Genomic DNA, 25,098 nt, shown 5'->3' on the forward strand with positions numbered 1-25,098 from the left:
TTTTTTTTTTTGTTTGTTTTTTTTGTTTTTTTTTTTTTTTTTGGTGGGATAGGAGACTGCCTAAAAATAATAAATACTATAAGGGGACCAGTGCCATGGGACAGTGGGTTAAAGCCCTGGCCTGAAGCGCTGGCATCCATTTATGGGCACAGGTTCTAGTTCCAGCTGCTCCTCTTCCAATCCAGCTCTCTGCTATTGCCTGGAATAGCAGTAGAAGATGGCCCAAGTCCTTGGGCCCCAGCACCCAAGTGGGAGACACGGAAGAAGCTCCTGGCTCCTGGCTTTGGATCGGCACAGCTCCTGCCATTGCAGCCATCTGGGGAGTGAACCAGCAGATGGAAGACCTCTCTCTCTGTCTCTACCTCTCTGTAACTCTTTCAAATAAATAAAATAATAAATCTTCTAAAAGAATAAAAGAAATAAATACTATAGGCTTAAACAGAAGGAAGGAAGGAAGGAAATAACAGATTAGAAAAACTAGGAAGTATAAAAGAAAAGATCAATGAAAGCAATTGGTTTTTGAAGAGATACACAAAATTCACAAACCTTTACTTGAAAAGAGAACCCAAGTAAAATAAAAAAATGAGAGGATATACTCCAATTAATGGCAAAGAAACTACTGTTAATAATTATGAACCAAAGAAGTTGATAACCTGGAAGAAATGGATGAATTTCTGGAACCATACAACCTGCAATGACTGAAACTGAAGGAACAGAAAATCATTACAGGCTTCTAACTAAGGAGACTAAAATCAATAATCTAAAGCCTCCAAAGAAACACCCAGAACCAGATGGCTTCACAGGTAAATTCCACCAAACATTTAAAGGAAGAATTAACACCAATTCTCCTTCACCTACCTCTACTCTTTAAACAAACAAACAAACAAAAAATATTTATTTATTTGAAAGGCAGAGCTACAGAGAGGGAAAGACAGAGAGAGATACCTTCCATCTGCTGGTTCACTCCGAGAATGGTCCGAACAGCTATGACTGGGCCAGGCTTAAAGCCAGGAAACAGAAACTCCATCCTGGTCTTCCACATGGGTGGCAGAGATACAAATACTTGAACCATCCTCCATCACCTTCGCAGGTACATCAGCAGGGTGCTGAATTGGTAGCAGAGCAGCCAGGACTCTAACAGTGCCCCAATGTGGGATACTGACTTTACAGGCAGCAGATTAACCTACTGTGCAACGACACTGGCCCCACACCAATCTTTTTTTTTTTTTTTAAAGATTTATTTTACCTATTTGAAAGTCAGAGTTACAGAGAGAGGTAGAGCCAAAGACAGAGAGGTCTTGCACCCACTGGTTCATTCCCCTAAATGACCGCAATAGCCAGAGCTGAGCTGATCCAAAGCCAGGAGCCAGGAGCTTCTTCCAGGTCTCCCAAGCGGGCACAGGGGCCCAAGGACATGGACCATCTTCTACTGCTTCCCTAGGCCATAGCAGAGAGCTGGATTGGAAGCAGAGCAGCTGGGACATGAACCGGCACCGGTGCCCATATGGGATGCCGGTGCTGCAGGCCGTGGCTTTAACCCGCTGCGCCACAACGCCGGCTCTGCACCAATCCTTCTTAAACTCTTCCCAAAGACTGAGTAGGACAGAACATTTCCAAATTCACCTTATGAAGGCACCACTACCCATTGCCCAAAGGCCAATGTCCTTGATGAGCGTAAATTAAAAAACACCATCAACAAATCACTAGCAAACCAAATCAAAGGATCACATACCATGATCAAGAGCGAATTTTTCCTGGGAAGGATGTAAACAAAGGTGGCTCAAAATACACAAACCAATAAACAAAATACATCATAACAGCAGGAAGAACAAAAACACTAAGATCATTTCAACAGATACAGAAAAAGCATTCAACAAAATTTCCCTTTCATGATTAAAAAACTCTTAATAAGTCAGTATAGAAGGCATGTGGCTAACAAAGCGAAGCCTACATCAGAAAAGCCCATGGTAAACATCACACTCAATGGCAAAAAACTGGAAGCTTTCCAGACCAAGAACAAGAGACGAATGCCCATTCTGAGCAGTTCTAACACAGTGCTAGCAGCCCTAGTCAGAGCAATCAGGCCAAGAAAAAGAAATAAACAGCATCCAAATTGGGAAGCAAACAATTAAACTGCGTCTGTAAATGACATGATTTTATAAACCCTAGGAAACCATGAAATGGCCCACTACAGTACCGGGGAGGGTCCGCATTGTGGTGCAACACAGCATACTGTATCAAAGCGCCAGACTGAGTCCTGGCTCTTCTGCTTCAAATCCAACTCCCCGCTAATGTGCCTGTGGAGGCAGCAGAAGACGGTCCAAGTACCTGAGCCCTCGTCATCCATGTGGGAGACCTGAATGGAGTTCTTAGCTCCTAGCTTCAGCCTGGCCCGCAGCAGGGAAAGAACAGCCTCTTCAACAACTGGTGTTGTGTGCCCACAACAGCAAAACCCAGATATTCACAAACAAATGAAAATGTATCCTCATACCACACACAAAACTTAAGTAAAAGTGAATTATTTTAAATGTATGATCTGAACCTGTAAATTCCTAGAAGAAAACATAGGATTTAGCTCTAAAGAGACGGATCTCGGCAATGAATTTCTTTAGATTTGACATAAAAAATAGAGGCAATAAAGATAAAAATAAACAGGTGGGACTGTATCAAGATAGCAAGTTTCCGTATAGCAAAGGAAGCAAAACAAAAGAGAACCCATAACATAGGAGAAAATTGCAAACTATACATTTGGTAAGGGGTTTATATGCAAAACGTATCAGGATATTAAAACTACACAAAACAACTCAATTGAGGGAAAAAAATGCAATTTTAAAATTGGCAGGTGGTGGGTGCCATGGCTCACTAGGCTAATCCTCCGCCTGCGGTGCCAGCACCCCGGGTTCTAGTCCCAGTTGGGGTGCCGGTTCTGTCTCAGTTGCTCCTCTTCCAGTCCAGCTCTTTGCTGTGGCCCAGGAGGGCAGTGGAGGATGACCCAAGTGTTTGGGCCCTGCACCCGCATGGGAGACCAGGAGGAGGCACCTGGCTCCTGGCTTTGGATTGGCGCAGCACTCGCCGTAGCAGCCATTTAGGGGGTGAACCAACAGAAGGAAGACCTTTCTCTGTCTCTCTCTCTCTCTCACTGCCTAATTCTGCCTGTCAGGAGAAAAAAAAAAAAAAAAAAAGCAGAAATGCTTAGAAAAAAAAGTGGCAGAGGAACTGCACAGACATTATTCCAAAGAATGCATACAAATGTCCAGCAGGCATATGAAAAGTTGCTTAACATCACAAATCATTAGGGAAACACAAATCAAAACCACAATGAGGTATCATCTCACACCTATTATGATGGCTATGATCAAAAGGACCAAAAATAATAATAAACTGTTGGCAAGGGTATGGAGAAAAGCAAACTCTTGATTATAGAAGGAGGTCTATAAATCAGTTCAACAATTAGGAATCAATAGAGGGCCCCAAAAAATTAAAAACAGAACTACCATAACATTCAGCAATCCTACTTCAGAAGAAATCATCTATACCACCATGATCATTGCAGTATTACTAGCAACAGTCAAAATATGGAAACCACTGAAACGTCCTTCTCAAGATGAAAGATAAAGAAGATGTGATGCTGTGTGGTATGGTGTGATGCTGTTATTTAGTAATATAAAAGGAAATCCTCCATTTTCTGACAACATGGATGAACAGGACATTACACTATGTTTAGAAGCCACACACAAATACTATATAAGCTCGCTTACATGTGGAATCTAAACAAGCTGAACTTGAGGTGGGTGTTGTGGCACAGTGGGTTAAGCCACTAGTTAGGCCATACTAACATGCAGATTTCAGTCCTGGCTACTCTGCTTCCAATCCAGCTTCCTGCTAAGCCTGGAAAGCAGCAGGTGCTGGCTCAAGCACTTGGGTCCATGCTACTCATACAGAAGACCAAGATGGAGTTCCTGACTCCTGGCTTCAGCTTGGTCCAACCCATGGTGTTGTGGCCATCTGGGAGTGAACCAGAAGATAGAATATCTCTGCACCTCTACTCCCCTAATCTTTAAAAATAAGTAAGTTAAATTAGTTAAGCAGAGAGTAAAATAGTAGTTGTAGGGGAAGAGGGCAACACGGACACACCGATCAAAGGCTCAAGTTTCAATTTTGCCAGATGAATAAATCTGAGAGAGCTAATGTACAGCATGGTAGCCAAGTGTTTTCATTTATTTTTAAATGGAAATGGAACTGTGTAAGGTTATGAATGTGTACCTTGGGTATGATAATCATTTTACAAGGTATATCAACCATCACATGATAAATTATAAATAACTAAAATTTTTGTAAATTGCACATAAAAAATGCAAGGGATGCAATCATTGAATAATAAATTATATGCAGAACAGGAACTAATGTAGTTCCGAAATTTTTCAAGTGGTAAGCTGAGTGAATGATCTCAGAAAGAATCCCAAAGGACAAAGTCAATGATATCATGGAAATGAAACAATTACTTTCACTTAGCATTTCAACATGGAAGTGTCATGAGTGCAAGGGTGGTACTAAGTATGCTGGAGGATGTTTTATGATTAGTACTGAAGGACTAAAAAGCTTCTATACTGGTCACATCACATGTATCAGGTCACTTACTCCTCAAAACAATGTTCTCTAGTGGATATATCATAGTGTCGACATAATACAAGAGATGTCAGATAAGCATCCTAAATCCTAGATCGCCTTGATTGAATCTAGAGTTCAGATATCTAACACAGTATATTTTATCCTCTTCCAAAGACTGTAAACACACAGCAAGATAAAACACAAATTCATGTTTAGCATTCTCACTGCTGTTAATCATTTAAAACATTCATGACGAACACGGCTGAATAGGGAAAAGACATGCTGATGACGACCAGGGGAATATAGCAGAAGAAAAGGAGAGAACTGGAGAGAAGCCTGCAGTGGAAATTCTACAGAAAGAAACACACCAAGGAGCAGAATGGAAAGCGCAGACTTACAGCAGTGAGCAGGGACATCACCCACAACTCCTGCAGCCAGAGGCTAGAGGAAACACCAGATTCTGAGAGCGAGGTTAAGGCAGACTGTGGCAGCCCATGCAACTGTTGATACTACATGAGGGAGAACTTTGTGGAATGCACTGTCTGAGTCTGCCTACAGCCATAAGCGGGGTATGGTACCCACCTAATCCAGCAAAGGAAAACCACATGTTTTTCCCCATTCCTCCGCAAGGCCACCAGCAACTGGTGGGGAGAAGTCACCACCTTGACTAAACTAGAGGCAATAGTGGCTCTCATGAACACAATGAGGGAATATTACCAGAGGAAAAAATTCTGCAATTCCCACTTACACTGAGTCTGTATGGGAGGGCTGAGAGGAGGCTGGGTACACACTTAGGACTGTGAGCTGTCCCCATCCTCTCACCCTATCACAGGCTCAGGGGCACAAAATGACAAGCCAGAACACACACAGGCAGCTGGCTCTGGAAACGACTCTGCTCTCTCTGTAGACAGAGCAGGTTCACGGGACAGAGAGACTGTGATTGTGGGAGCTTTGTGCACGATGACTGTGGGAATCCTGTGACTGTGTGACAGAGTGTGGGGTATAGTGGGGTCTCTGGGCCATCACCATGTCTTCATCAGAAACCCAGCTCCCTGACTACCTGGAGCTGAGTCATTGCAGAGGCTTCAGTACTCACATTGAGGATTGCACAGATCCCTTCTGCAGTTCTTGTGCCACTGTGGGTGAGGATTATACCCACAGTGGGCTAACCTAGGGCATCAATCCCCTTGGAAGAGAGGAGGTAAGACTGTGATTACATCAACAAATGTGTTCGTACCCTCCTCTGCTGACCTACCATGCCCAACGTGGGTGTCACCCTGGATTCTCTCACTCCACCCTTGAGTCATAACCAGAGCTCTCTGGCTACACTCAGGACATGCCACTGGGTATGTACTGAAGGAGATCATCCACCAATCCACAAAGATAAATCTCATCAGTGGAGAAAACCAGTAAGTACCTCCACAAATGCCTAAAAATAAATGCAGAAATACAAGAAACAAGACAAGGAAAACAACCTGTCTCTCCCAAAGGAACACAACAACACTTCAATATTAGAAGGTTGAGAAGAAGAAATTGATGAAATGCCTGAGAAGGAATTCAGAAGAATGATTATAGGATTACTCAGAAGCAGTAAGAAGCAAATTCACGAGTTAAATAATTCATACATGGGGCCGGCACTGTGGTGCAGGGGGTTAAATAGCCATAGCCTACAGCACCAGCAACCCATATGGGCACCAGATCAAGTCCCAGCTGCTCCATTTTTGATCCAGCTCGCTGCTATGGCCTGTGAAAGCAGAAGAAGACGGCCCATAGCTTTGGGTCCCTGCACCCGCATGGGAGACCCAGAAGAGGCTCATGGCTCTTGGCTTCAGATCAGCTCAACTCCAGCCGCTGCAGTCATTTGGGGAGTAAACCAGCAGATGGAAGACCTCTCTCTACCCCTCTGTAACTGTCCAATAAATAAAATAGATCTTAAAATTCTCCCATAAGATTGAGATTCTGAAGAGAAATCAAACTGAAGTTCCAGAAATAAAGAATTCAATGTCAAATTAAAAATTCAGTGGAGGGGCTGGTGCCATGGTGCAGTAGGTTAATTCTCCATCTGCGGCGCCAGCATCCCTAACGGGCACTGGTTCTAGTTCCGGCTGTTCCTCTTCCAATCCAGCTCTTTGCTATGGCCTGGGAAAGCAGTAGAAGGCGGCCCAAGTGCTTGGGCCGCTGTACCCGTGTGGGAGACCAGGAAGAAACTCCTGGCTCCTGACTTCAGATCAGTGCAGTTCTGGCCTTTGCGGCCATCTGGGGAGTGAACCAGCAGATGGAACACCTTTCTCTCATCTCTTCATCTGTCTATAACTCTACCTTTCAAATGAATAAATAAAATCCTTAAAAAAAAAATACAGTGGAAAGCTTTAATAACAGACTTGGTAAGGCAGAAAAAAAAAAATCTCCAAGCTAGAAGACAAATCTTTGGAAATAGGCACAATCGAAGAGAAAGAAATTAGAAAGTAAGAAATTACTGTGGTGCAGCTGGTTAAAGCCCTGGCCTAAAGCACCAGCATCCCAAATGGGTGCCGGTTGGAGACCCAGCTGCTCCTTTCTGATCCAGCTCTCTGCTATGGCCTGGAATAGCAGTACAAGATGGCCCAAGTCCTTGGGCCCCTGCACCCATGTGGAAAGACCCGGAAGAAGCTCCTGGTTCCTGCCTTTGGATCAGCGCAGCTCCGGCCATTGCAGCCAATTGGGGAGTGAACCATCGGATGAAAGACCTCTCTCTCTGCCTCTCCTCTCTCTGTATAACTCTTTCAAATAAATGAATAAATCTTTAAAAAAAAAAGAAATTATAAAAATTAAAAACAATGTTCAAGATTTGTGAGACACTATCAAATGACCCAATATTCAGGTCTTACAGAGTTCCTGAAGGTATGGAAAGAGAAAGTGGATTAGAAGGCCTATTCAGTGAAGTAATTATAGAAAACTTCACTAATTTGGGGAAATAAAGGGACATCCAAGTACACAATACACACCGAACTCCTAATAGACATGGCCAGAAAAGATCTTCACCACGATATACTGTAGTCAAACTTTCAAGAGTGAAATATAAAGAATTATAAAATGTGCATAAGAAAAACACCAGATCGCCTTAAGAAGATCTCCAATTAGACTCACAGCTGATCTCTCACCAGAAACCTTACAGGCTAGAAGAGAAGAGACATAATTCAAGTTTTAAAGGAAACTCTCAATTCAGAATACTGTACCCCACAAAGCTCTCATGTATAATGAAGGTAGAATAAGGACCTTCCATAACAAATGGAAATTTAAAGACTCTGTCACAACTCATAGACCCTTACAAGTGAAGCATAAGGTTGTGTTACACACAAGAAACACAGAAAGACAGATATTACTATGAAAGAATGTGACAACAGAAAATCTCCCAGTAAAAACACAAAGGAAATTCAAACCAAAAAACCTGGAATATTTATGAAAATAAAAAATGGCAGAGCCAAGTCATTACTTATCAACAGCAACTTTGAATGTAAAAAAAAAAAAAAAAGCCTCAATTCTCCAGTTGAAAGATACAGACTGGCTAAATGGATTGAAAAACAAGACCCAGCTATTTGCTACCTACAGGAAACACACCTCACCGACAAAGATACACACAGACTGAAAGTAAAAGGATGAAAAAAGAAACCCCATGCTAATGGAGAGTGGAAAAGAATAGGTGTAGCCATCCTAATATCAGACAAAATAGACTTTAACTCAGAAACTGTTAAAAGAGACAAAGGGCATTATGTAATGATTAAGGGATCAATTCATCAGGAAGATGTGACTATAATAAATGCATATGCACCCAATGCTAGGCTATTTAAAATAAATGTTAATGGACATAAAGAGATACAGACTCCAGCACAATAGTAATGGGGAACCTTCAACCTCCAACTTTCATCAATGGACACATCTAGACAGAAAATCAACAAAAAAAAGAAAGAAAAAAACAGAGCTAATCAACACTATGGACCAAATGGACTTGACTGAAATCTATAGAACCTTTCAATCCACTGTTGGAGAATATATTTTTCATCAGTGCTTTTAACTTACTCTAGGATAGGCCATACGCTAGGCCATAAAGCAAGTCTCAGCAAATTAAAAAAAAAAAAAAAACCTGCAATCATACCATATATCTTTTCTGACCATATGGAAGGAAGCTAGGAATTAAAAACCTAAAAATCTCTTAGAAATTATGCAATCACATGAAGACTGAGCAACATGTTTTGAATGAACAGTGCATCATAGAAGAAATCAAAAGGAAAATTAAAAATTCCTGAAAAGAAATGAAGATGACAAACAATACAACTTATGGAATACAGCAAAAGCAGTGTTTACAAAAAGCAGTCTAAGAGGGAAGTTTATAGCAACTGGTGCCTACATCAACAAATTGGAAAGGCATCAAACAAATGAGCTATCAATGCATCTCAAGGACCCAGAAAAACAACAACCCGTCCCCCAAATTAGTAAGAGGAAATAAATAATTAAAATTAGAGAAGTAAACAAAACTGAAACAAAAAATCCAAAAGATCAGCAAAATGAAAAGCTGGTTTTTTGAAAGAAAAAAAAAAATTGATAAACCATTGGCCCAACTAAAGGGGAAAAAAAAAGGGATTAGACCCAAATTAATAAAATCAGAGATGAGAAAGGAAATGTAACAGATACCACAGAAATAAAAAGAACCACCAGAAATTACCACAAACAGCTATATGCCATCAAATTGGATAATCAAGAAAAAAATGTATAAATTCTTGGACACTTACAATCTACCAAAACTGAGGAAAGACATCAAGAGACCAATAACAAATATGGAGATTTATTCAATAATAAAGAGCCTTGCAACAAAGAAAAGCCCAAAACCATATGGCTTCACTGCTGAATTGTAACAGATTTTTAAAGAACTAATTGTAATTCTTCTCAAACTGTACAAAACAATTGAAAGGCAGGGAATCCACCAAAACTCCTTCTATGAAGCCAGCATCACCTTAATTCCAAAACCAGAAAAAGATATAACAGAGAAAGAGAACTATAAACCAATATCCCTGATGAACACAGATGTATAAATCCTCCAGAAAATACTAGCTAATTGAATCCAACAATACATCAGAAAGATAATTCACACAGACCAAGTGGGATTTATCCCTGGTATGCAAGGATGGTTCAACATTCACAAATCAATAAATGTAAAACATCACAATAACACACTGAAGAATTAAAAGCTGTAACAGCTGCAAAGAAAGCATTTGATAAAAAACACATTTTTGTTAAAAACCTTAAGCAAATTGGCACATTCTTCAACACAATCAAGGCAATATACAATATACACACAGCCAGCAACATCCTGAACAGGGAAAAAGTTGGAAGCATTTCCACTAACGTCCAGAACCAGAAAAGTATGACCACTCTCACTACTGCTATTCAATATAGTCCTGGGAGCTTTAGCAAGAGCCATTAAGTGAGATAAAGAAATCAAAGGGATACAAGTTAGAAAGGAGGAAGTCAAATTATCCCTATTTGCAGACATGATTCTATATATCAGGGAACTCCAGACTCCACTAAGACACTATTAATCAGAACTCATTAGAGATTTTGGTAAAGTGGCAGGATATAAAATCAACAGATAAAAATCAGTCACCTTTGTACACACAGACAATGCCAGGGCAGCTGAGAAAGAACTTTTAAGATCAGTTTCATTCACAATAGCTACAAAAATATTTAAATATCTTGGAATAAATTTAAGCAAGGACGTCAAAGATCTCTGTGATGAAAATTACAAAACATCACAGAAATAAAAGAAGACACCAAAGAATGGAAAAACCCTCCATGTCGTGGATTGGAAGAACTTATATCATCAAAATGTCTATACTACTGAAAGCAGTTTACAGATCAATGCAGTCCCAAAGTACCAATCATATTATTCTCACATCTAGAAAAAAATGTTGCTAAAATTCACACAGAAACACAAGAACAAAGCTGGAGGCATCAGAATACCAGATTTGAAGACATACATCAGGGCAATTATGATAAAACATACTGGTACTGGCACTGAAATAGACATGTATACCAATGGAAGAGAGTACAATCCTCAGAAATAAATCCACACATTTACAACCAACTAATCTTTGACAAAGAGGCTAAAATCAATTTCTGAAAAAATACAGTCTCTTCAACAAACAGGTCTGGGAAAGTCTAATCTCTGTATGCAAAAGTATGAAACAAGACACCTTACCTTACACCTTATACAAAAATCAACGCAAAATGGATCAAGGATCTAAATCTACAACCTGAAACCATCAAATTACTAAAGAACAGGGAAACTGCAAGACACTGGCAAAGGCAAAGACTTCTTGGAAAAGACCCCAGAAGCAAAGGCAGTCCAAACAAAAATAGATGAACTGGATTTCAACAAGCTATTGCAATACAAAGGAAACGCTCAGCAAAGTGAAGAGGTGACCTACAGAATGGGAGAAAAAAGCTGCAAACTGTAAACTGATAAAGGATTAATATCCAAAATCTATAAAGAGCTCAAGAAACTCAACAACAAAACATGCAATCCGGTTAAGAAATGGGTGAAGGACTTGAACATTTTTCAAAAGTGGAAATTTGAATGGCCGACTGACACATGAAAAAATGCTCAGGATCACTAGCCATCAGAAAAATGCAAATCAAAGCCACAATGAAGTTTCACCTCATGCTACTGAGAGAGGCTCTTGTAACAGAAATCAACAAACAATAAATGCTAGGGAGAATGTGGCAGAAAAGATTCCCTAAAATACTGTTGATGGGATAGCAAACTAATACAGCCATTGTGGAACACAGAAAAGATTACTCAGAAAGCTGAAAATATATCTACCATATGACCCAGTCATCCCACTCCTGGGAATTTATCCAAAGGAAATGCAATCAGCATATGAAAGAACTATCTGTACCCTCCATGTTTACTGCAGCTCAATTCACAATAGCTAAGATATGAAATCAACCCAGATGCCCATCAACCAATGGCAGGATAAAATAAATGTGGTACATATGGAATATTACTCAGCTGTAAAAAAAAAACAATGAATTCCTGTCATTCACCACGAAATGGATGTAACTGGAAACCATTACACTTAGTGAAATAGGCAGTCACAAAAAGACAAATAACATATTTTCCGTGATCTGTGGTAACTGAAAGTATTTTTAAAAAGTAGTATATATAGGCCAGCACTGTGGCTCACTAGGCTAATCCTCCACCTGTGGCGCCGGCACATCGGGGTTCTAGTCCCGGTTGCTCCTCTTCCAATCCAGCTCTCTGCTGTGGCCCGGGAAGGCAGTGGAGGATGGCCCAAGTGCTTGGGCCCTGCACCCGCATGGGAGACCAGAAAGAAGCACCTGGCTCCTGGCTTCGGATCAGCACAGCACCGGCCATAGCGGCCATTTGGGGGGTGAACCAACAGAAGTAAGACCTTTCTCTCTGTCTCCCTCTCTGTCTTAACTCCTGTCAAAAAAAAAGTAGTGTATAATTATTTGCATTGTAAGCCACATAAAATTATTCTTATGTATAAACTGTTGAAAGGAAATGGCTTACAGTCTAAGTGAATTATTATCTTATAAACACAAGAAGTACTTAGATATTACATTGTCATTCATTCTATTTCATTGAAAGAAATTATGAATAACTGAAAAAAATAAACTATATGGGTGAAATGGTCATTTATAAATTCAATTACTGCTTACACCTATAGTGTATATTCACACTACACTACAGTCTTTCTGTCTTTTATTTGTTAAACTTCTTATTTGGTGAAGCATGAATCTTTTTTAATGTAATATAAATTTTAAAAAAATCTCAAAATAAAAGGACAGAAAGAAGTGCGTGCACGAGAGGGAGGAAGGGAGGGAATATCATTATGTTCTTAGACCTGTATCTCTAAATCATATTGAATCTATTAAAAATTCATTAAAATGAAAACAAAAAAGGGAAAACATGAGGCTGGCGCTGTGGCACAGCAGGTAAAACTGCCATCTGCAGTGCCAGGATCCCACATGGGTGCTGGTTCAAGTTCCGGCTGTTCCACTTCCAATCTAGCTCTCTGCTATGGCCTGGAAAAGCAGTGGAAAATGGCCCAAGTCCTTGGGCTCCTGCAGCTGCATGGGAGACCCGGAGGAAGCTCCTGATCGGCACAGTTCCACTCATTGCAGCCATTTGGAGAATGAACCAGTAGGTGGAAGATCGATCGGTTTCTCTCTCTCTCTCCCCTTATCCCTCGGTGTAACTCTGACTTCCAAATAAATAAATTTTTAAGAAAAGTGGAGGGGGGACAAATTGGGTGTGGGTAGTTGATATTCTCTTCAAAATCATTATAATATCTGAGCATTATCTGACCTGTATCAAAATTATGTTGAATTCCACACTGAACCCAAGAATAGAGACTAGGGAAAGGACTAAACTCACCCCAGTGTGATGGCCCATCATGGTACACAAATTAGCAAGAGAAGCAGTTTTCTGCTATGTGTGGGGGGACTGAGCAGACAATTACACAGATGTACACTACATTACTCAGTGAGTATCAGTACAGTTACTGAAAAATTTAACTTCTTTACAACAAAGAGTCTACAATATAAAACTGTTAACAGGGCATAAGAGAGATCTCTATGTTTCAATGTGAACAGAAGTATAAGTTATATTGTTAAGCTATAAAGATAGATTATAGAGTCTGTATAAAATGACCTATTAAAAATTAATATTATAATAAGTATATGCTTAAGTCTTAAAAAATGTATTCAAGCTGCTGAAAACTGCCTTCGAGGACATTAATACTCCTTATACATTTTTGTTAGTGTTAACTTTTTGACTGTGTATTTTATACATACTGCATTATTTAAACTGTTTATAGTAAACATCTATTACTTCTATAGGGATATATAGTAATGGGAAACAAAGAAATAAAAAGAAATACAGGGGCCGGCACTGTGGCATGGCAGGTAAAGCCGCCATATCACAGTGCCGGCATACCATATGGGTGCCAGTTCAAGTCCCAGCTGCTCCACTTCTCATCCAACTCTCTGCTATGGCCTGGGAAAGCAGTAGAAGATGGTCCTTGGGCCCCTGCACCCATGTGGGAGACCTGGAGGAGTCTCCTGGCTCCTGACTTCGAATTGGCACAGCTCCAGCCATTGCAGTCATCTAGGGAGTGAATCAGCAGATGGAAACCCCCCCCCCCGCCTTTCTGCAATTCTGATTTTCAAATAAATAAATAAATCTTAAAAAGAAAAAGAAGAAAAAGGAGGGGGAGGGAAGAGTGAGGAGAAAAAGGAAGGGGGAAGGAAGGAAAATAAAGATATTCTTTGAGGAAACAAAAATGTCCATGACTAAGTTTATAAAAATCCTGTCAGGGGGCCAGCACTGTGGCATGGCGGGTAAAGCGCCCATACGGGCGCTGATTCGAGTCCCAGCTGTTCTACTTCCCATCCAGCTCTCTGCTATATGTGCTGGGAAAGCAGGCCCAAGTCCTTGAACCCATGCACCTGTGTAGGAGACCGAGAAGCTCCTGGCTCCCGGATTTCAACTGGCCCAACTCCAGTCACTGAGGGCATTAGGGGAGTGAACTAATATATGGAAGACCTCTCTGCTTCTCCTTTGTGTAACTCTGTCTTTCAAATAAATAAATCTTAAAAAAAAAAAAAAAAATCCTGTTGAGGCAGATTTACTTTCAGAAGGACTCTGTTTCTCATAGTTGGAACACCTACACCCCAAAACATATCCTTACTATACCATATCCATACCTTACCTTCTCATAATTTGCATGGCTTATACTGACAGTCCCACTGCTTTGAACATAATCACAGGAGCCGGTACAGTGGTGTGCCGCAGTACTGGCATCCCATTTTGGCCCTGGTTCAGGTCCTGTCTGTCCCACTTCTCATGCAGCTCCCTGCTAATGGCCTGGGAAAGATTGGAAGATGGCCCGACACTCACATGGAAGACCTAGAAGTTTTGGCTCCTAGCTTTGGATCAGCCCAGCTCAGGCTGCTGCGGCCATCTGAGGAGTGAACCAGTAGATCGAAGATCTCTGTCTCTCCCTCTTTCTGTTAACTCCTGCCTTTCAGATAAAATAAAATATATCTTTAAAAAAAAATCACATGCTTCCTTTGAACTTTAATTGAACCTTTCATATGAATGAAAGTCTTTGATATTATTTCATCAGTATTTCAATGACATATATGCATAATGACAAAAAAAAAAAAAAACACATACTTGAGTAAAGACAAGTGTCCTCTCAGATCCTGAAATGAATCTGGGACATGATTAGAGCAGCTGCTCTGAGTTCTGCTGCAATCTACATTGTCAGTTCCACAAACTGTTCTGAAATTACCAATTCAGCTCACAGTGAACTGCTTTTGAAGGCACAAATTTTAGTCATGGTGGACATACTGAAAAGTGTCTTTTACTCCACCCTGTTCAATATCATATCTTGTCAAGGTAGTACGTTTATGATCGCCAACTCTTGTCTTCTCCACCATATTTTAAAACATTCTCCCCTTCTGTACTCTGTAGTCAATGACTGACACTACAAGTAAGATCCTCCCTCATTCTCAGACTCCACATGTAGAAGTAACAGATGAAGGATTATTAAGATTTCTCACTATAATACATTCCCTTTTCACGTCAGCTGTCACTCTTTGTTCAGATCCACATTGTTCTAAACCTGGATTATGGCTGTAATAGTACCATGATAGCAAAGAGTATGTCTTTTCATACTTCTGTGCCCTGGTGCCTAAAATCTTACAGCTATTTTTATATTCAGATCTTCTAAAAGCTTTCATATTTCTAATTTTCATATTTAGCTTTTTTGTCCTTAAAATGACAAATTCATATGATTACAAACCATTGTCATATGACCCTAAACAGTACAACACAGGACATACTTTAGGCTCAATTAATTCCTTACCAAATAATAAATTAAAAAATCCCATCAATATGAAAGATAAGCAAGTCATGATAACTGCATTATTTATCAAGGAAGCTGATTCTCAATTTGGGAAAAACAGTTTTCCATGGTAGTTACAACTACATTTCAGGATGTACCTCATTTATTTATCAACTATTTTGTGCAAACTGGCTAGGTATAGTAAGACATAAAATAATACTTTCCCAATGAAATAATTAACCAAATTCAGTTGCACAGCTAGTTGTTGGAAAATTCAATTTCAACATCTTAAAGTAAACACAGGTTCTCTCAAAAACCATAGCAGCTTTCTGCTCTAACAGAAATCATAAGAAAGGATGTATGATTTCACTCACTTACAAAAATAAATTTAGGTTGCCTAATACAGATAGAATACTCCAAATCCAAAACCTGAAAATTTTAATGCTTCCAAATCTAAAACTTTCTTGAGTGTTGGCATGGTATCACCAGTGGCAAATCCTACATCTGACCTAATGGAGCACATCAAACTTCAGGTGCACTAAAAATATTGTATCAACTTACCACCAAGCTATGTGCATACAAAAATATATACACATGCATACACACATATGAAAACATACACAGAATAAACTAATTCTCTGAGTTCAGCTTTGGGTCTTATCCATAAGATACCTCATTATATATCTGCAAACTTTCCTAAATCCAAAAATCTCCAAAACCCAAAGTATTTCTGTACCAAGTCATTTCAGATAAGGGATGTTCAACCTGTATAAACATAAACTGTGATGTGTGTTAGAGTAAAAGGGGTATATATAACCTTTAATTGTCAGGCAGAGTGGACAGTGAGAGAGACAGAGAGAAAGGTCTTCCTTTGTCGTTGGTTCACCCTCCAATGGCCGCCGCGGCCGGCGCGCTGCAGTCGGCACAACGCAGCCAGCGCACCGCACGGATCCGAAGCCAGGAGCCAGGTGCTTCTGGTCTCCCATGTGAGTGCAGGGCCCAAGCACTTGGGCCATCCTCCACTGCACTCCCGGGCCACAGCAGAGAGCTGGACAGGAAGAGAAGCAACCGGGACAGACTCCGGTGCTTGATGTGCGGCGCCGCAGGCGGCACCGGCCTGTAGCAGTAATTTTAATAGTAGATCCTGACAAACCTTTTCAGACTAAGACAACTCACAGATAAAACTTCCTACCTCAAAAGAAATGGAAAACATTTGCTTACCAGAAGCAATTGTTCCCTAAAAATAATGCCACTTCTTCTATTTTCTTCCAGTTTAATTGAAAGGCAGACTGGGCTGCCTGTTTGTCCTTTCATTTTATTTGGCAGGGAGAGACAGAAAGAGAAAGGACTCTTTCATCTGCTGGTTCACTACCAAAATTCCCATAACAGCCAGGGATGGGCCTTGCTGAAGCCAGCAGCCAGGAACTAAATCCTGGTCTCCACTTGGATGGCACAGACCCAAGTACCCAAACCACCACGTGCTAATTCCTAGCCAGGAACTAAATCCTGGTCTCCACTTGGATGGCACAGACCCAAGTACCCAAACCACCACGTGCTAATTCCTAGCCAACTGGGATTGAAAGTAGAGCTGGAACTCGAACCCTGGCACACTGATAGGGGATAACAGGCATCTTAACCACTGTTGCCAAATGTCTGCTTTCCCTCTTTCAATTTTCTCTTCACAATACTAAATATAAAGGACCCAATATTTACCAAAGCATTAAATTTTAGAAAATCTAAAGGACAGGCACTGTGGTTTAGTAGGCTAAAACTCCACCTGCAACACTGGCATCCCATATGCTCCACTTCTCATCCAGTTCCCTGCTACTGTGCCTGGCAAAGCAGTGGAAGATGGCCCAAGTGGTTGGGCCCATACACCCATGTGAGAAACCCAGATGGAGTTCAAGAATCCTTGTTGCAACCATTTAGGGAGTGAACCAGCAGATGAAAGAGCTCTCTTTCTCTGTATCCCTCTCTCTATAACTTTGCCTTTCTAATAAATAAATAAATCTTAAAAACAAATAGATTATTAGGGGCTGAGTAACCTTTGCCCAAAATGTTGGGACTAGACATGAATCAGATTTGAGTTTTTCTGACTTGGGATTATTTGCAGACTTCACCAGATAAGAATTCTCTCCTCTGAAAATCTGAAATCTCAAACTTTCTAAGCATCATTTCAGCATTCCCAAGTATTTTGGATTTCACAGCATGTAGGATACTGTTTGGGAGTAGGGATGCTCAATCTGTATCATCAAAGAGATCACAGAGAGTACTGTGTTATAAATTTATACTAATAATTACAGCATCCAAGTTAAGATCCTGTAAGAAAAAAAATTTGAAAATCTATTTTACAAACTCTGACATCATGATGATCTTTCAAGTCCATTATTCAAAATTGAAACTCACTTTAAAAACACTGGAAACTCAGGAGCTGGCATCGTGGTGTAGCAGGTAAAGTCGCCACCTGCAATGCCGGCATCTCATATGGGCGTCGGTTCATGTTCCAGCTGCTCCACTTCCAATCCAGCTCCCTGCTGATGGCTTAGAAAAAGCAGCAGAAGATGACCGGGGGTGGGGAGGGGACCTGCTACACTCCATGGGATACCTGGAAGATGGTTCTGGCTCCTGGCTTCAGCCTAACCCAGAGCTGGCAGTTGCAACCATCTGGGGAGTGAACCCAGCAGATGGAAGATCTTTTTGTCTGCCTGTCTTTCCTTTGGTCTCCCTGGATCTCTTTCAAATAAATAAATCAATCTTTAAATAAAATTTGGAAAGATCAGGAGCTATCTTTACATAAAATCCCTAGGAAAAGGTCTTACTTCAATTTAATCAGTAAATCATGTCCCAAAGAGTTTATCAATCTTAACGTTTCAAGTATACATACCATAACAAATATCCTTAATAGCTAGTAGCTCTAGGCTCATGGCTTCAGCCTGGCCTAGCCCGGGCCACTGGCTAAGGAGTGAACCAGCAGATGGAAGATATTGCTCTCGCTCTAACTCTGACTTTCAAATAAAAAATTAATCTTTTTTTAAAAAGTAGGATAACTTGCTATTACATAATACAAAATAGTTATTACTCAGCATGAATTAATGAGGTCCAAAAAGAAAAAACACCACATTAAGAAATTTTAAATCAAGATATTAAAATAATTAACTGGAGGGCCAAACTGTTTTTTCTCTATTTCTCTCCACCTATGAGTTACAACTAAATTTCTAACTGTAAATTTTATTGAAATAGACATTTTTGGGGCCAAAAGGGCCATTAAAACTTGTACTATATCAGCTGCCTTCATGACATCTTCACATCTGGATGCCTGACTTCAAACTTCACACCTTTGAGTCAGAACCACTAAACCCTCCTCCCCTACACCTGCTTTACCCTAAGTCTTTCCCATTTCAGGAACTGGCAATTCCATTACTCCCAACTGGTCAAGTCCTTTGGGTCTTTCTGATTTGCTCTCACACTCTGTGCCTCCCAGCTATCAGCAATCAGTTCTTGACTCTTGTTCAGAACCTCCCCTCCCTCCTAACTGACCCTCTGCTGCCACCACTGAACACAGCAGCCAGGTATGATTCCAGGGCTCTAACGCTTGACTGGCTTCCCATTTCCCTCAGAACAGCCACTATTAGTCCATTGGCCCTTCAGCTAAGACCCCTCAGCTACCTCTAATCTCACATCTTACTCTTCATTCTGCCTGGAATGCTTCTCCCAAATGATCTGCAGACCCGTCTTCTCATCATTCTGGCCAGCTCTCTCCACTCCCATCATTTTATAAGAGATTCCCTTCCTGATGATGCTCCCCACAAACACATTCACAGTTCATCTGTTAACCCAACTTTTATCTCTATAGCACTGACCACAACGAAAGGTATGTATTTATTTGCTTATTATCTTTCTCTGCTACTAAAACACCCATTCCATGAAAGCAGGGATAGTGAGTCGTTTACCACTCTACATACCTCCTGAAAAAATACATGGCAAAAATGGTCAGATACGTAATCACCTACGTTTTTGGCCTACTTTAGTCCCATGTTAATAACAAATTTAGAGGGTTAGGCAGGCATTTGACCTAGCAGTTAAGACACATATTAAGACAAGATACCTACATCCCACAACACAGTGCATGGTTTCAAAACCAGTTCCACTCTGAACTCCTACTTCCTGTGTGCAAGGTCTTCCTTTCAGACAGTAGGAGGCTTCAGTGAGGGCTCAAGTGGCTGGGTTCCTGTTACCGATGGCTCCTGGTTCACGCTGCAGCCAGGAGCCATTTGGTGAGTTAATCAGTGGATGGCAGCATGCACAGCCTTACCAGGTTCTTTCTCTCAAATTGATCAAATGCTGAAAATGCAGAGGGATGATTCTGTACCCATGCTCTAAGTGAAAGCATGCAGCAGAATCGCCTATTGGGCTTATCAAGAGGCAATCTGTTGGGCCACAGCCCCACCACTTCTGATTCAACCAGTAAGGGATGAATTTGAACATTTAGACATCCCCAGAAGGTACGGGTCCCATGATTCAGGGACCACATCTGAAAGCCTCTGATCTAGACAACACTGAACTCCAGCACAACCACCACAACAACAGCCCACCACGCAATGAGTCACAACTGGTAGAAGGGGAAAAAAAAACGGGACAGTGGGCCCAGGTGATGACTTGAAGCCTGTACGCAACACAAGGCTTTTACACAGAACAGTGTAAAGATCCCTCTTCTGGATGGGATCTTTTTTGTTGTTATGAAGAAATGGACCAAACCCATGATTATATTCTCTACTTAAGTCTCATGGTCTTACACATTCTGTATTACTGACTATTGCTGAATTTTTATATTCAAGGTTTAAACAAGCATGAGTAGAGAACATCCAGCTGGCAAAATCATTTGGTCTGGGCTTGCCAAGGCAACCACAGGCAGGATTCAAAAGTCAATAAATCCATAGCCAGCTAAATTTTGATAATGCTATTATAAATATCATTATAAATTACAAAGGTTCTCTACCCTGCTTTATGGGATGCCGACACCACATATTTGCAGACCCCACGTAGGACAGCTACCTAAATCCTATCACATTGCTCATGTCTAGGTTATGACAGGTCACTTCATTTCCCTCATCATGCAGATTACACTAAATTTTCTCTGAATTTTGAAGAAAAACTTTGGGAGGCACTAAGTTATGTAAGAGCAAGGCTGGGAACAAAAGAGATCCACAAACTTCTGCTACTGAAGTTCTCAGAGTTACCCTGGCTCCTCCCTTACATGAAGTTGTGTTCTGCAGCTATTGTTCCCTTCATTTTATATTACCCAGTACTCTGTGGATGCACTCTTCCTCTGCCTTCATTATCTAGGAACTGCCTGTATAGCTGCAATAAAAAAATATTTATAAAAGTAGAATAAATTAATAAGCCTTAAAGAAAACTGAATTGGAAATTCAAATTATGAAATACCAACGTTTTTTTAATCCCCATTAATCCAACTTAAGACTTCTGTCTGCCACTTGCAGAGGCTGGTACCCTGACCAAGAAACCAATAAATCTTAGAGCATATCACACTTTCAACATTCTAATATCAACTCTTTCTTTCATTTACTTTCAAAGAGTCCCCTGAAACTCTGCTCCCAGGCCCCCAATAAAGTCCCACCATTTCCTATATTAACTCAACTGGTATTTGATACTTATTATGTATCAACACTAAGGAGGATACAGTCATAAATAGCAAAGACAACATTGTTTTCTAAGTACCTTACACTATTCTGGAGAGAGAGAAAAACAAACATGAAAAATAGCAGATAATTAGTAATACCTCATAGGAAAAAAAGAGATTTATGTGCAACAGTGAGTAATCAGATACTTTTAAATAAAATGGTCTGGGGAGGACTCTCTAAGGTGACATGAAATCTTGACAAGAAGAAACCAGTCAGTAGAAATCAAGGTACAACTAAAAGGAAGATCCTAAGGCTGGGAACAGATTTGACTTGCTCTAAATGCCCAAAGAATGCCAATGTGACTACACTATAGTAAAGAAGAGAGCTGATCATTAAAGATGAGATCAGAGAAACAGAATGGACGGTATCATGTAGAGCTTTGTGACAAAAGGCAAAGAGGCTGGATTTATTTAGAAATCAACTGGTATAGGACAAGGACACTATTTCCAATAAGATGCTTACAGAGAACAGTTGAGCAATGGATTAAGATGAGGGGGAATAAGATACTAAACAATAATTTCCATAAAAGTGTTACAGCTGAAAGAAACTTATAATCTCACATGTCCATTTTACAGAAAAGATAGTGAAGCCCAACTATGGCCAAGGTCAGCACTTGGTGCTCTTTGATATTTAGGCCAAAGCTCTTTCCGCAATTCCTGGCCTTGTTTTGAAATTCAATGTTCACTCACAGATGAGACACAGCAGTAATAAAAAGGAAACATTTTAGAAGTGTTTTTTAACTATTCAGAACAAATTATTCATACCTCCATCCCTTAAAAAATTCTTTAAAACAACTGATAGTGCTCAAGTATTTACTACCAAATAAATCTCTTCACAAAATATACAAAGCAGAAAAAAATTGAATAAAACAAAAAAATATACTTACATCTGGGTATTCTTTTACAGGCACATAAAGTTTCTCTTGTAACTGAACAATAGGTCCCACAGCATCAGGCAATTCTGCACTCCTTTTCTCTGTACTGCCATTTAATGTGTCATTGTACATGTCTTTCCGTACTCTGCTAATTTCTGTTAAAAGTAAAAATTTTAAATGTGTTAGACAAAAAGATATTCTTGCTACCAAGAAAAAAAATATAGGCAGGGGAGGATTTCATTGATAAACTGTTAAAACTCTAGTAAAGAATTACTGACCTATTCTGTCATTCTCTGGATTAAGTCCATATTTAATAGGACTATAGCCTTAATTTCTACCACAAATCAAATTTATACCAAGCAAATAATATCCTACTGAAACTCACTTCAGACACCAGCTCTAACCAATATGATACAGACTTGTTATTTTAACTAATTTTTCCATGCTTAAGGCCAGTTATTCCAAATGATACCTTTAGTTAAATAACTGTAAGAATGCCCACAAAACAAAACTATTACGAAAGGCTCTTTTATACTTCGGAACTAATCTGTAAAACAAAACTATTATGAAAGGCTCTTTTATACTTCAGAACTAATCTGTATGATTAAGATTTAAACTGGACCACTCTGATAGTTATTTTGTCTTTAGAATATTCAAACAGATGTTCAAAGATAATAGATTGTAAGCCCAAAGGAAGTCTGAGTCTGTTACACAAATTTAATGGTTAAAGCTATGAGATGTCTTAGAGGTAAAGGAAAAAGGAAGGACTAGATGGACTCCAGAAACAGCAACATTCTAAGAGTGAAGTAAAGAGTATCCAAACGAAGAAGAAGTGGAGGCAGATAGCATGGAGAAGAGAGGTAGCACAGAAAGTAAGAAATGTTCAATTCAAGGACAGGATGATCAGCACTGTCAAACACTATAGAAGTATGCTAAGTAAAGAGCAAAAGATGGTAACCCAGATTTGACCACTAAGTCATTAATGATCACAGAAACTTCAAGAACAAATGGTAACAGATATCAAGCTAAATTAGGTTAAAGAGTAGACTGTAAAAAAAAAGTGAAGATACCCAAAATCAATGACCTTTTAAAAAACTGTATAAAAACTGTATTACAGTTCCTATTTTTTTTTAAATAAAAAACAGCAATTCTATCTTAAAGAATCAGCAAGTCCTATAAAGAAAATGGATTCTTTCAAAAACTGTTCATCTTCTATTGTGCACGAAAGGACAAGCTCCTGCCCATCAGAACACATAATAAGGGCTGTCACTATTAAAGTTAACTGGATGCCCAAGTTAATTATCTCTCCATCCTATATAGTATGCCCCTCGTGAGAAAAAAAGCTTGCACCATCAGTGCTGAAAAAGAAAATGCCTCTTATAGTATGTATTTAGTATAACTTCCAAATGTGGATTCAGTTTTTTGACATTAAGCAACTATCAAATATAAACGCAATGTTTTAATTCCCCTAACTTGCTATTTAAATATTTCAGTTAAATAAAATCCAACACCAAAAAGGCAGGACCAAATATGTTCTTACCCAGTTGTAAAGTCTTAATCAGTTAAAAACAAAGCAAAACACATTTTCTACTTCAAAAATAGTAAGATTCAATCTATTACACATTTTATCTCTTAAATAACAACCTGTCAAACTTACCAAAATTTATCTCTGAATAGTAGATGACATAAAAATCAAGAGTACCTTGGATTTGACTGTTATAAGACTTCAAGCTCTCCTAAAGCACTTTTTATAGTTCTAGATCTATGATGAAATCTTTCCTAACAATGCCCAGCATCAAATTAGTGTCCATCTTAACCAAAGGAAAGGGCACTAGTATATTTTAATGTAATTAAAATTACACACATATGCTTTAATTCAAGTCTCCATAAAAGCACTTACAGGGGCCTATGTTGTGGCATAGGTTAAGCCGCCACCTGAAGTGCCGGCATCCCATATAGGTGCCAGTTCAAGTCCTGGCTGCTCCACTTCCAATCCAGCTCCCTGCCAATGTGCCTGAGAAAGCAGTGGAAGATGCACCAAGTGCTTGGTATTCTGCATCCACATAGGAGACCCTGGCTCCTGCCTTCAGCCTGGCCCAGCCCTGGCTTTTACAGCCAACTGGGGAGTTAACCAGCACAGTGGACAATCTCTCTCTAACTCTACGTTCTAAATAAATAATTTTAAAAAATAAAAAGCACCTACAATATAGTGCAGGGTACAGGGGCTCAAGGACTTGGGCCATCCTCTGCTGCTTTCCCACAGGCATTAGCAGAGAGTTGGATCAGAAGTGGAGCAGCAGGGACTTGAATCGGTGCCCACATGGGATGCTGGCACTGCAGGCCATGGCTTAACCCCTTGTGCCATGGTGCCAGCCTCCCAGTATAGATTTCTTATCACTTAAATTTCTTTAACTTTTTTCCGGGGGTGCTCTGGACCCTGCCGCCTTGGCGCTCACATCCAGCGTTCTCACGTCCCCAGCGTCGCCAGCCCACTGACCGCCCAGACGACCACCTTCCCTGTGTGTCCCCCATGGCCCCTGTCCAACACCTCCATACTGTTCTGAAAACCGTGGGGCTGCCTCCGTTTTCCTTGAGGTTTTGTGACTGACTTTGGCTACATCCCTTCCCGGGCGTTTGTTTGTTTGTTTGTTTTTTATTTTGCATACCGAGGGTATTTGGGGTGGGGTTGTTTTTTGAGATGTGTAATTCTTTTATGGAGTTTTTAAAAAAGAATTTTCATATTGTTTTTTCTAACATGGCTTCATTAAACGTTTAAGTATTTTAAAGATATGTAATATTTGGACCAGATGTTGTGAATAATAGTAGAGATAAAGCTATTTTATTCTGTATTCTTAAAACCGTTCCGTACAAATAAAAAGCTCTCCTGGATGCAAAAAAAAAAAAAAAATTCTTTAACTTTTATTTAATAAATATAAATTTCCAAAGTACAGCTTTTGGATTACAGTAGCTTCCCCCCCACCACCTATAACTTCCCTCCCATCTC

General features: G+C 40.0%; 1 protein-coding gene across 19 annotated transcripts in view; it reads right to left on the bottom strand.

The window, feature by feature from the left end:
• The window catches only part of QKI (QKI, KH domain containing RNA binding), a 167,277-nt gene that overhangs the window by 97,659 nt on the left and 44,520 nt on the right, over nucleotides 1–25,098 (bottom strand). For 13 of the 19 annotated variants that reach the window (XR_011388429.2, XR_011388427.2, XR_007923130.3 and 10 more), the window contains exon 2: nucleotides 22,107–22,249. The exons of the other annotated variants lie outside the window; for them this stretch is intronic. Coding sequence is in view for 10 of the 13 variants with exons in the window: in XM_051855180.3 (XP_051711140.1) it covers nucleotides 22,107–22,249 (143 nt within the window). In the remaining 3 variants the exon portion in view is untranslated. The remainder of the gene's footprint in view (nucleotides 1–22,106; nucleotides 22,250–25,098) is intronic. 19 annotated transcript variants of the gene reach the window in all.

The sequence above is a fragment of the Oryctolagus cuniculus genome, chromosome 5 (assembly GCF_051225735.1).
Source record: "Oryctolagus cuniculus isolate XC-2025 breed Fujian yellow rabbit chromosome 5, ASM5122573v1, whole genome shotgun sequence".
Lineage (NCBI taxonomy): Eukaryota > Metazoa > Chordata > Mammalia > Lagomorpha > Leporidae > Oryctolagus > Oryctolagus cuniculus.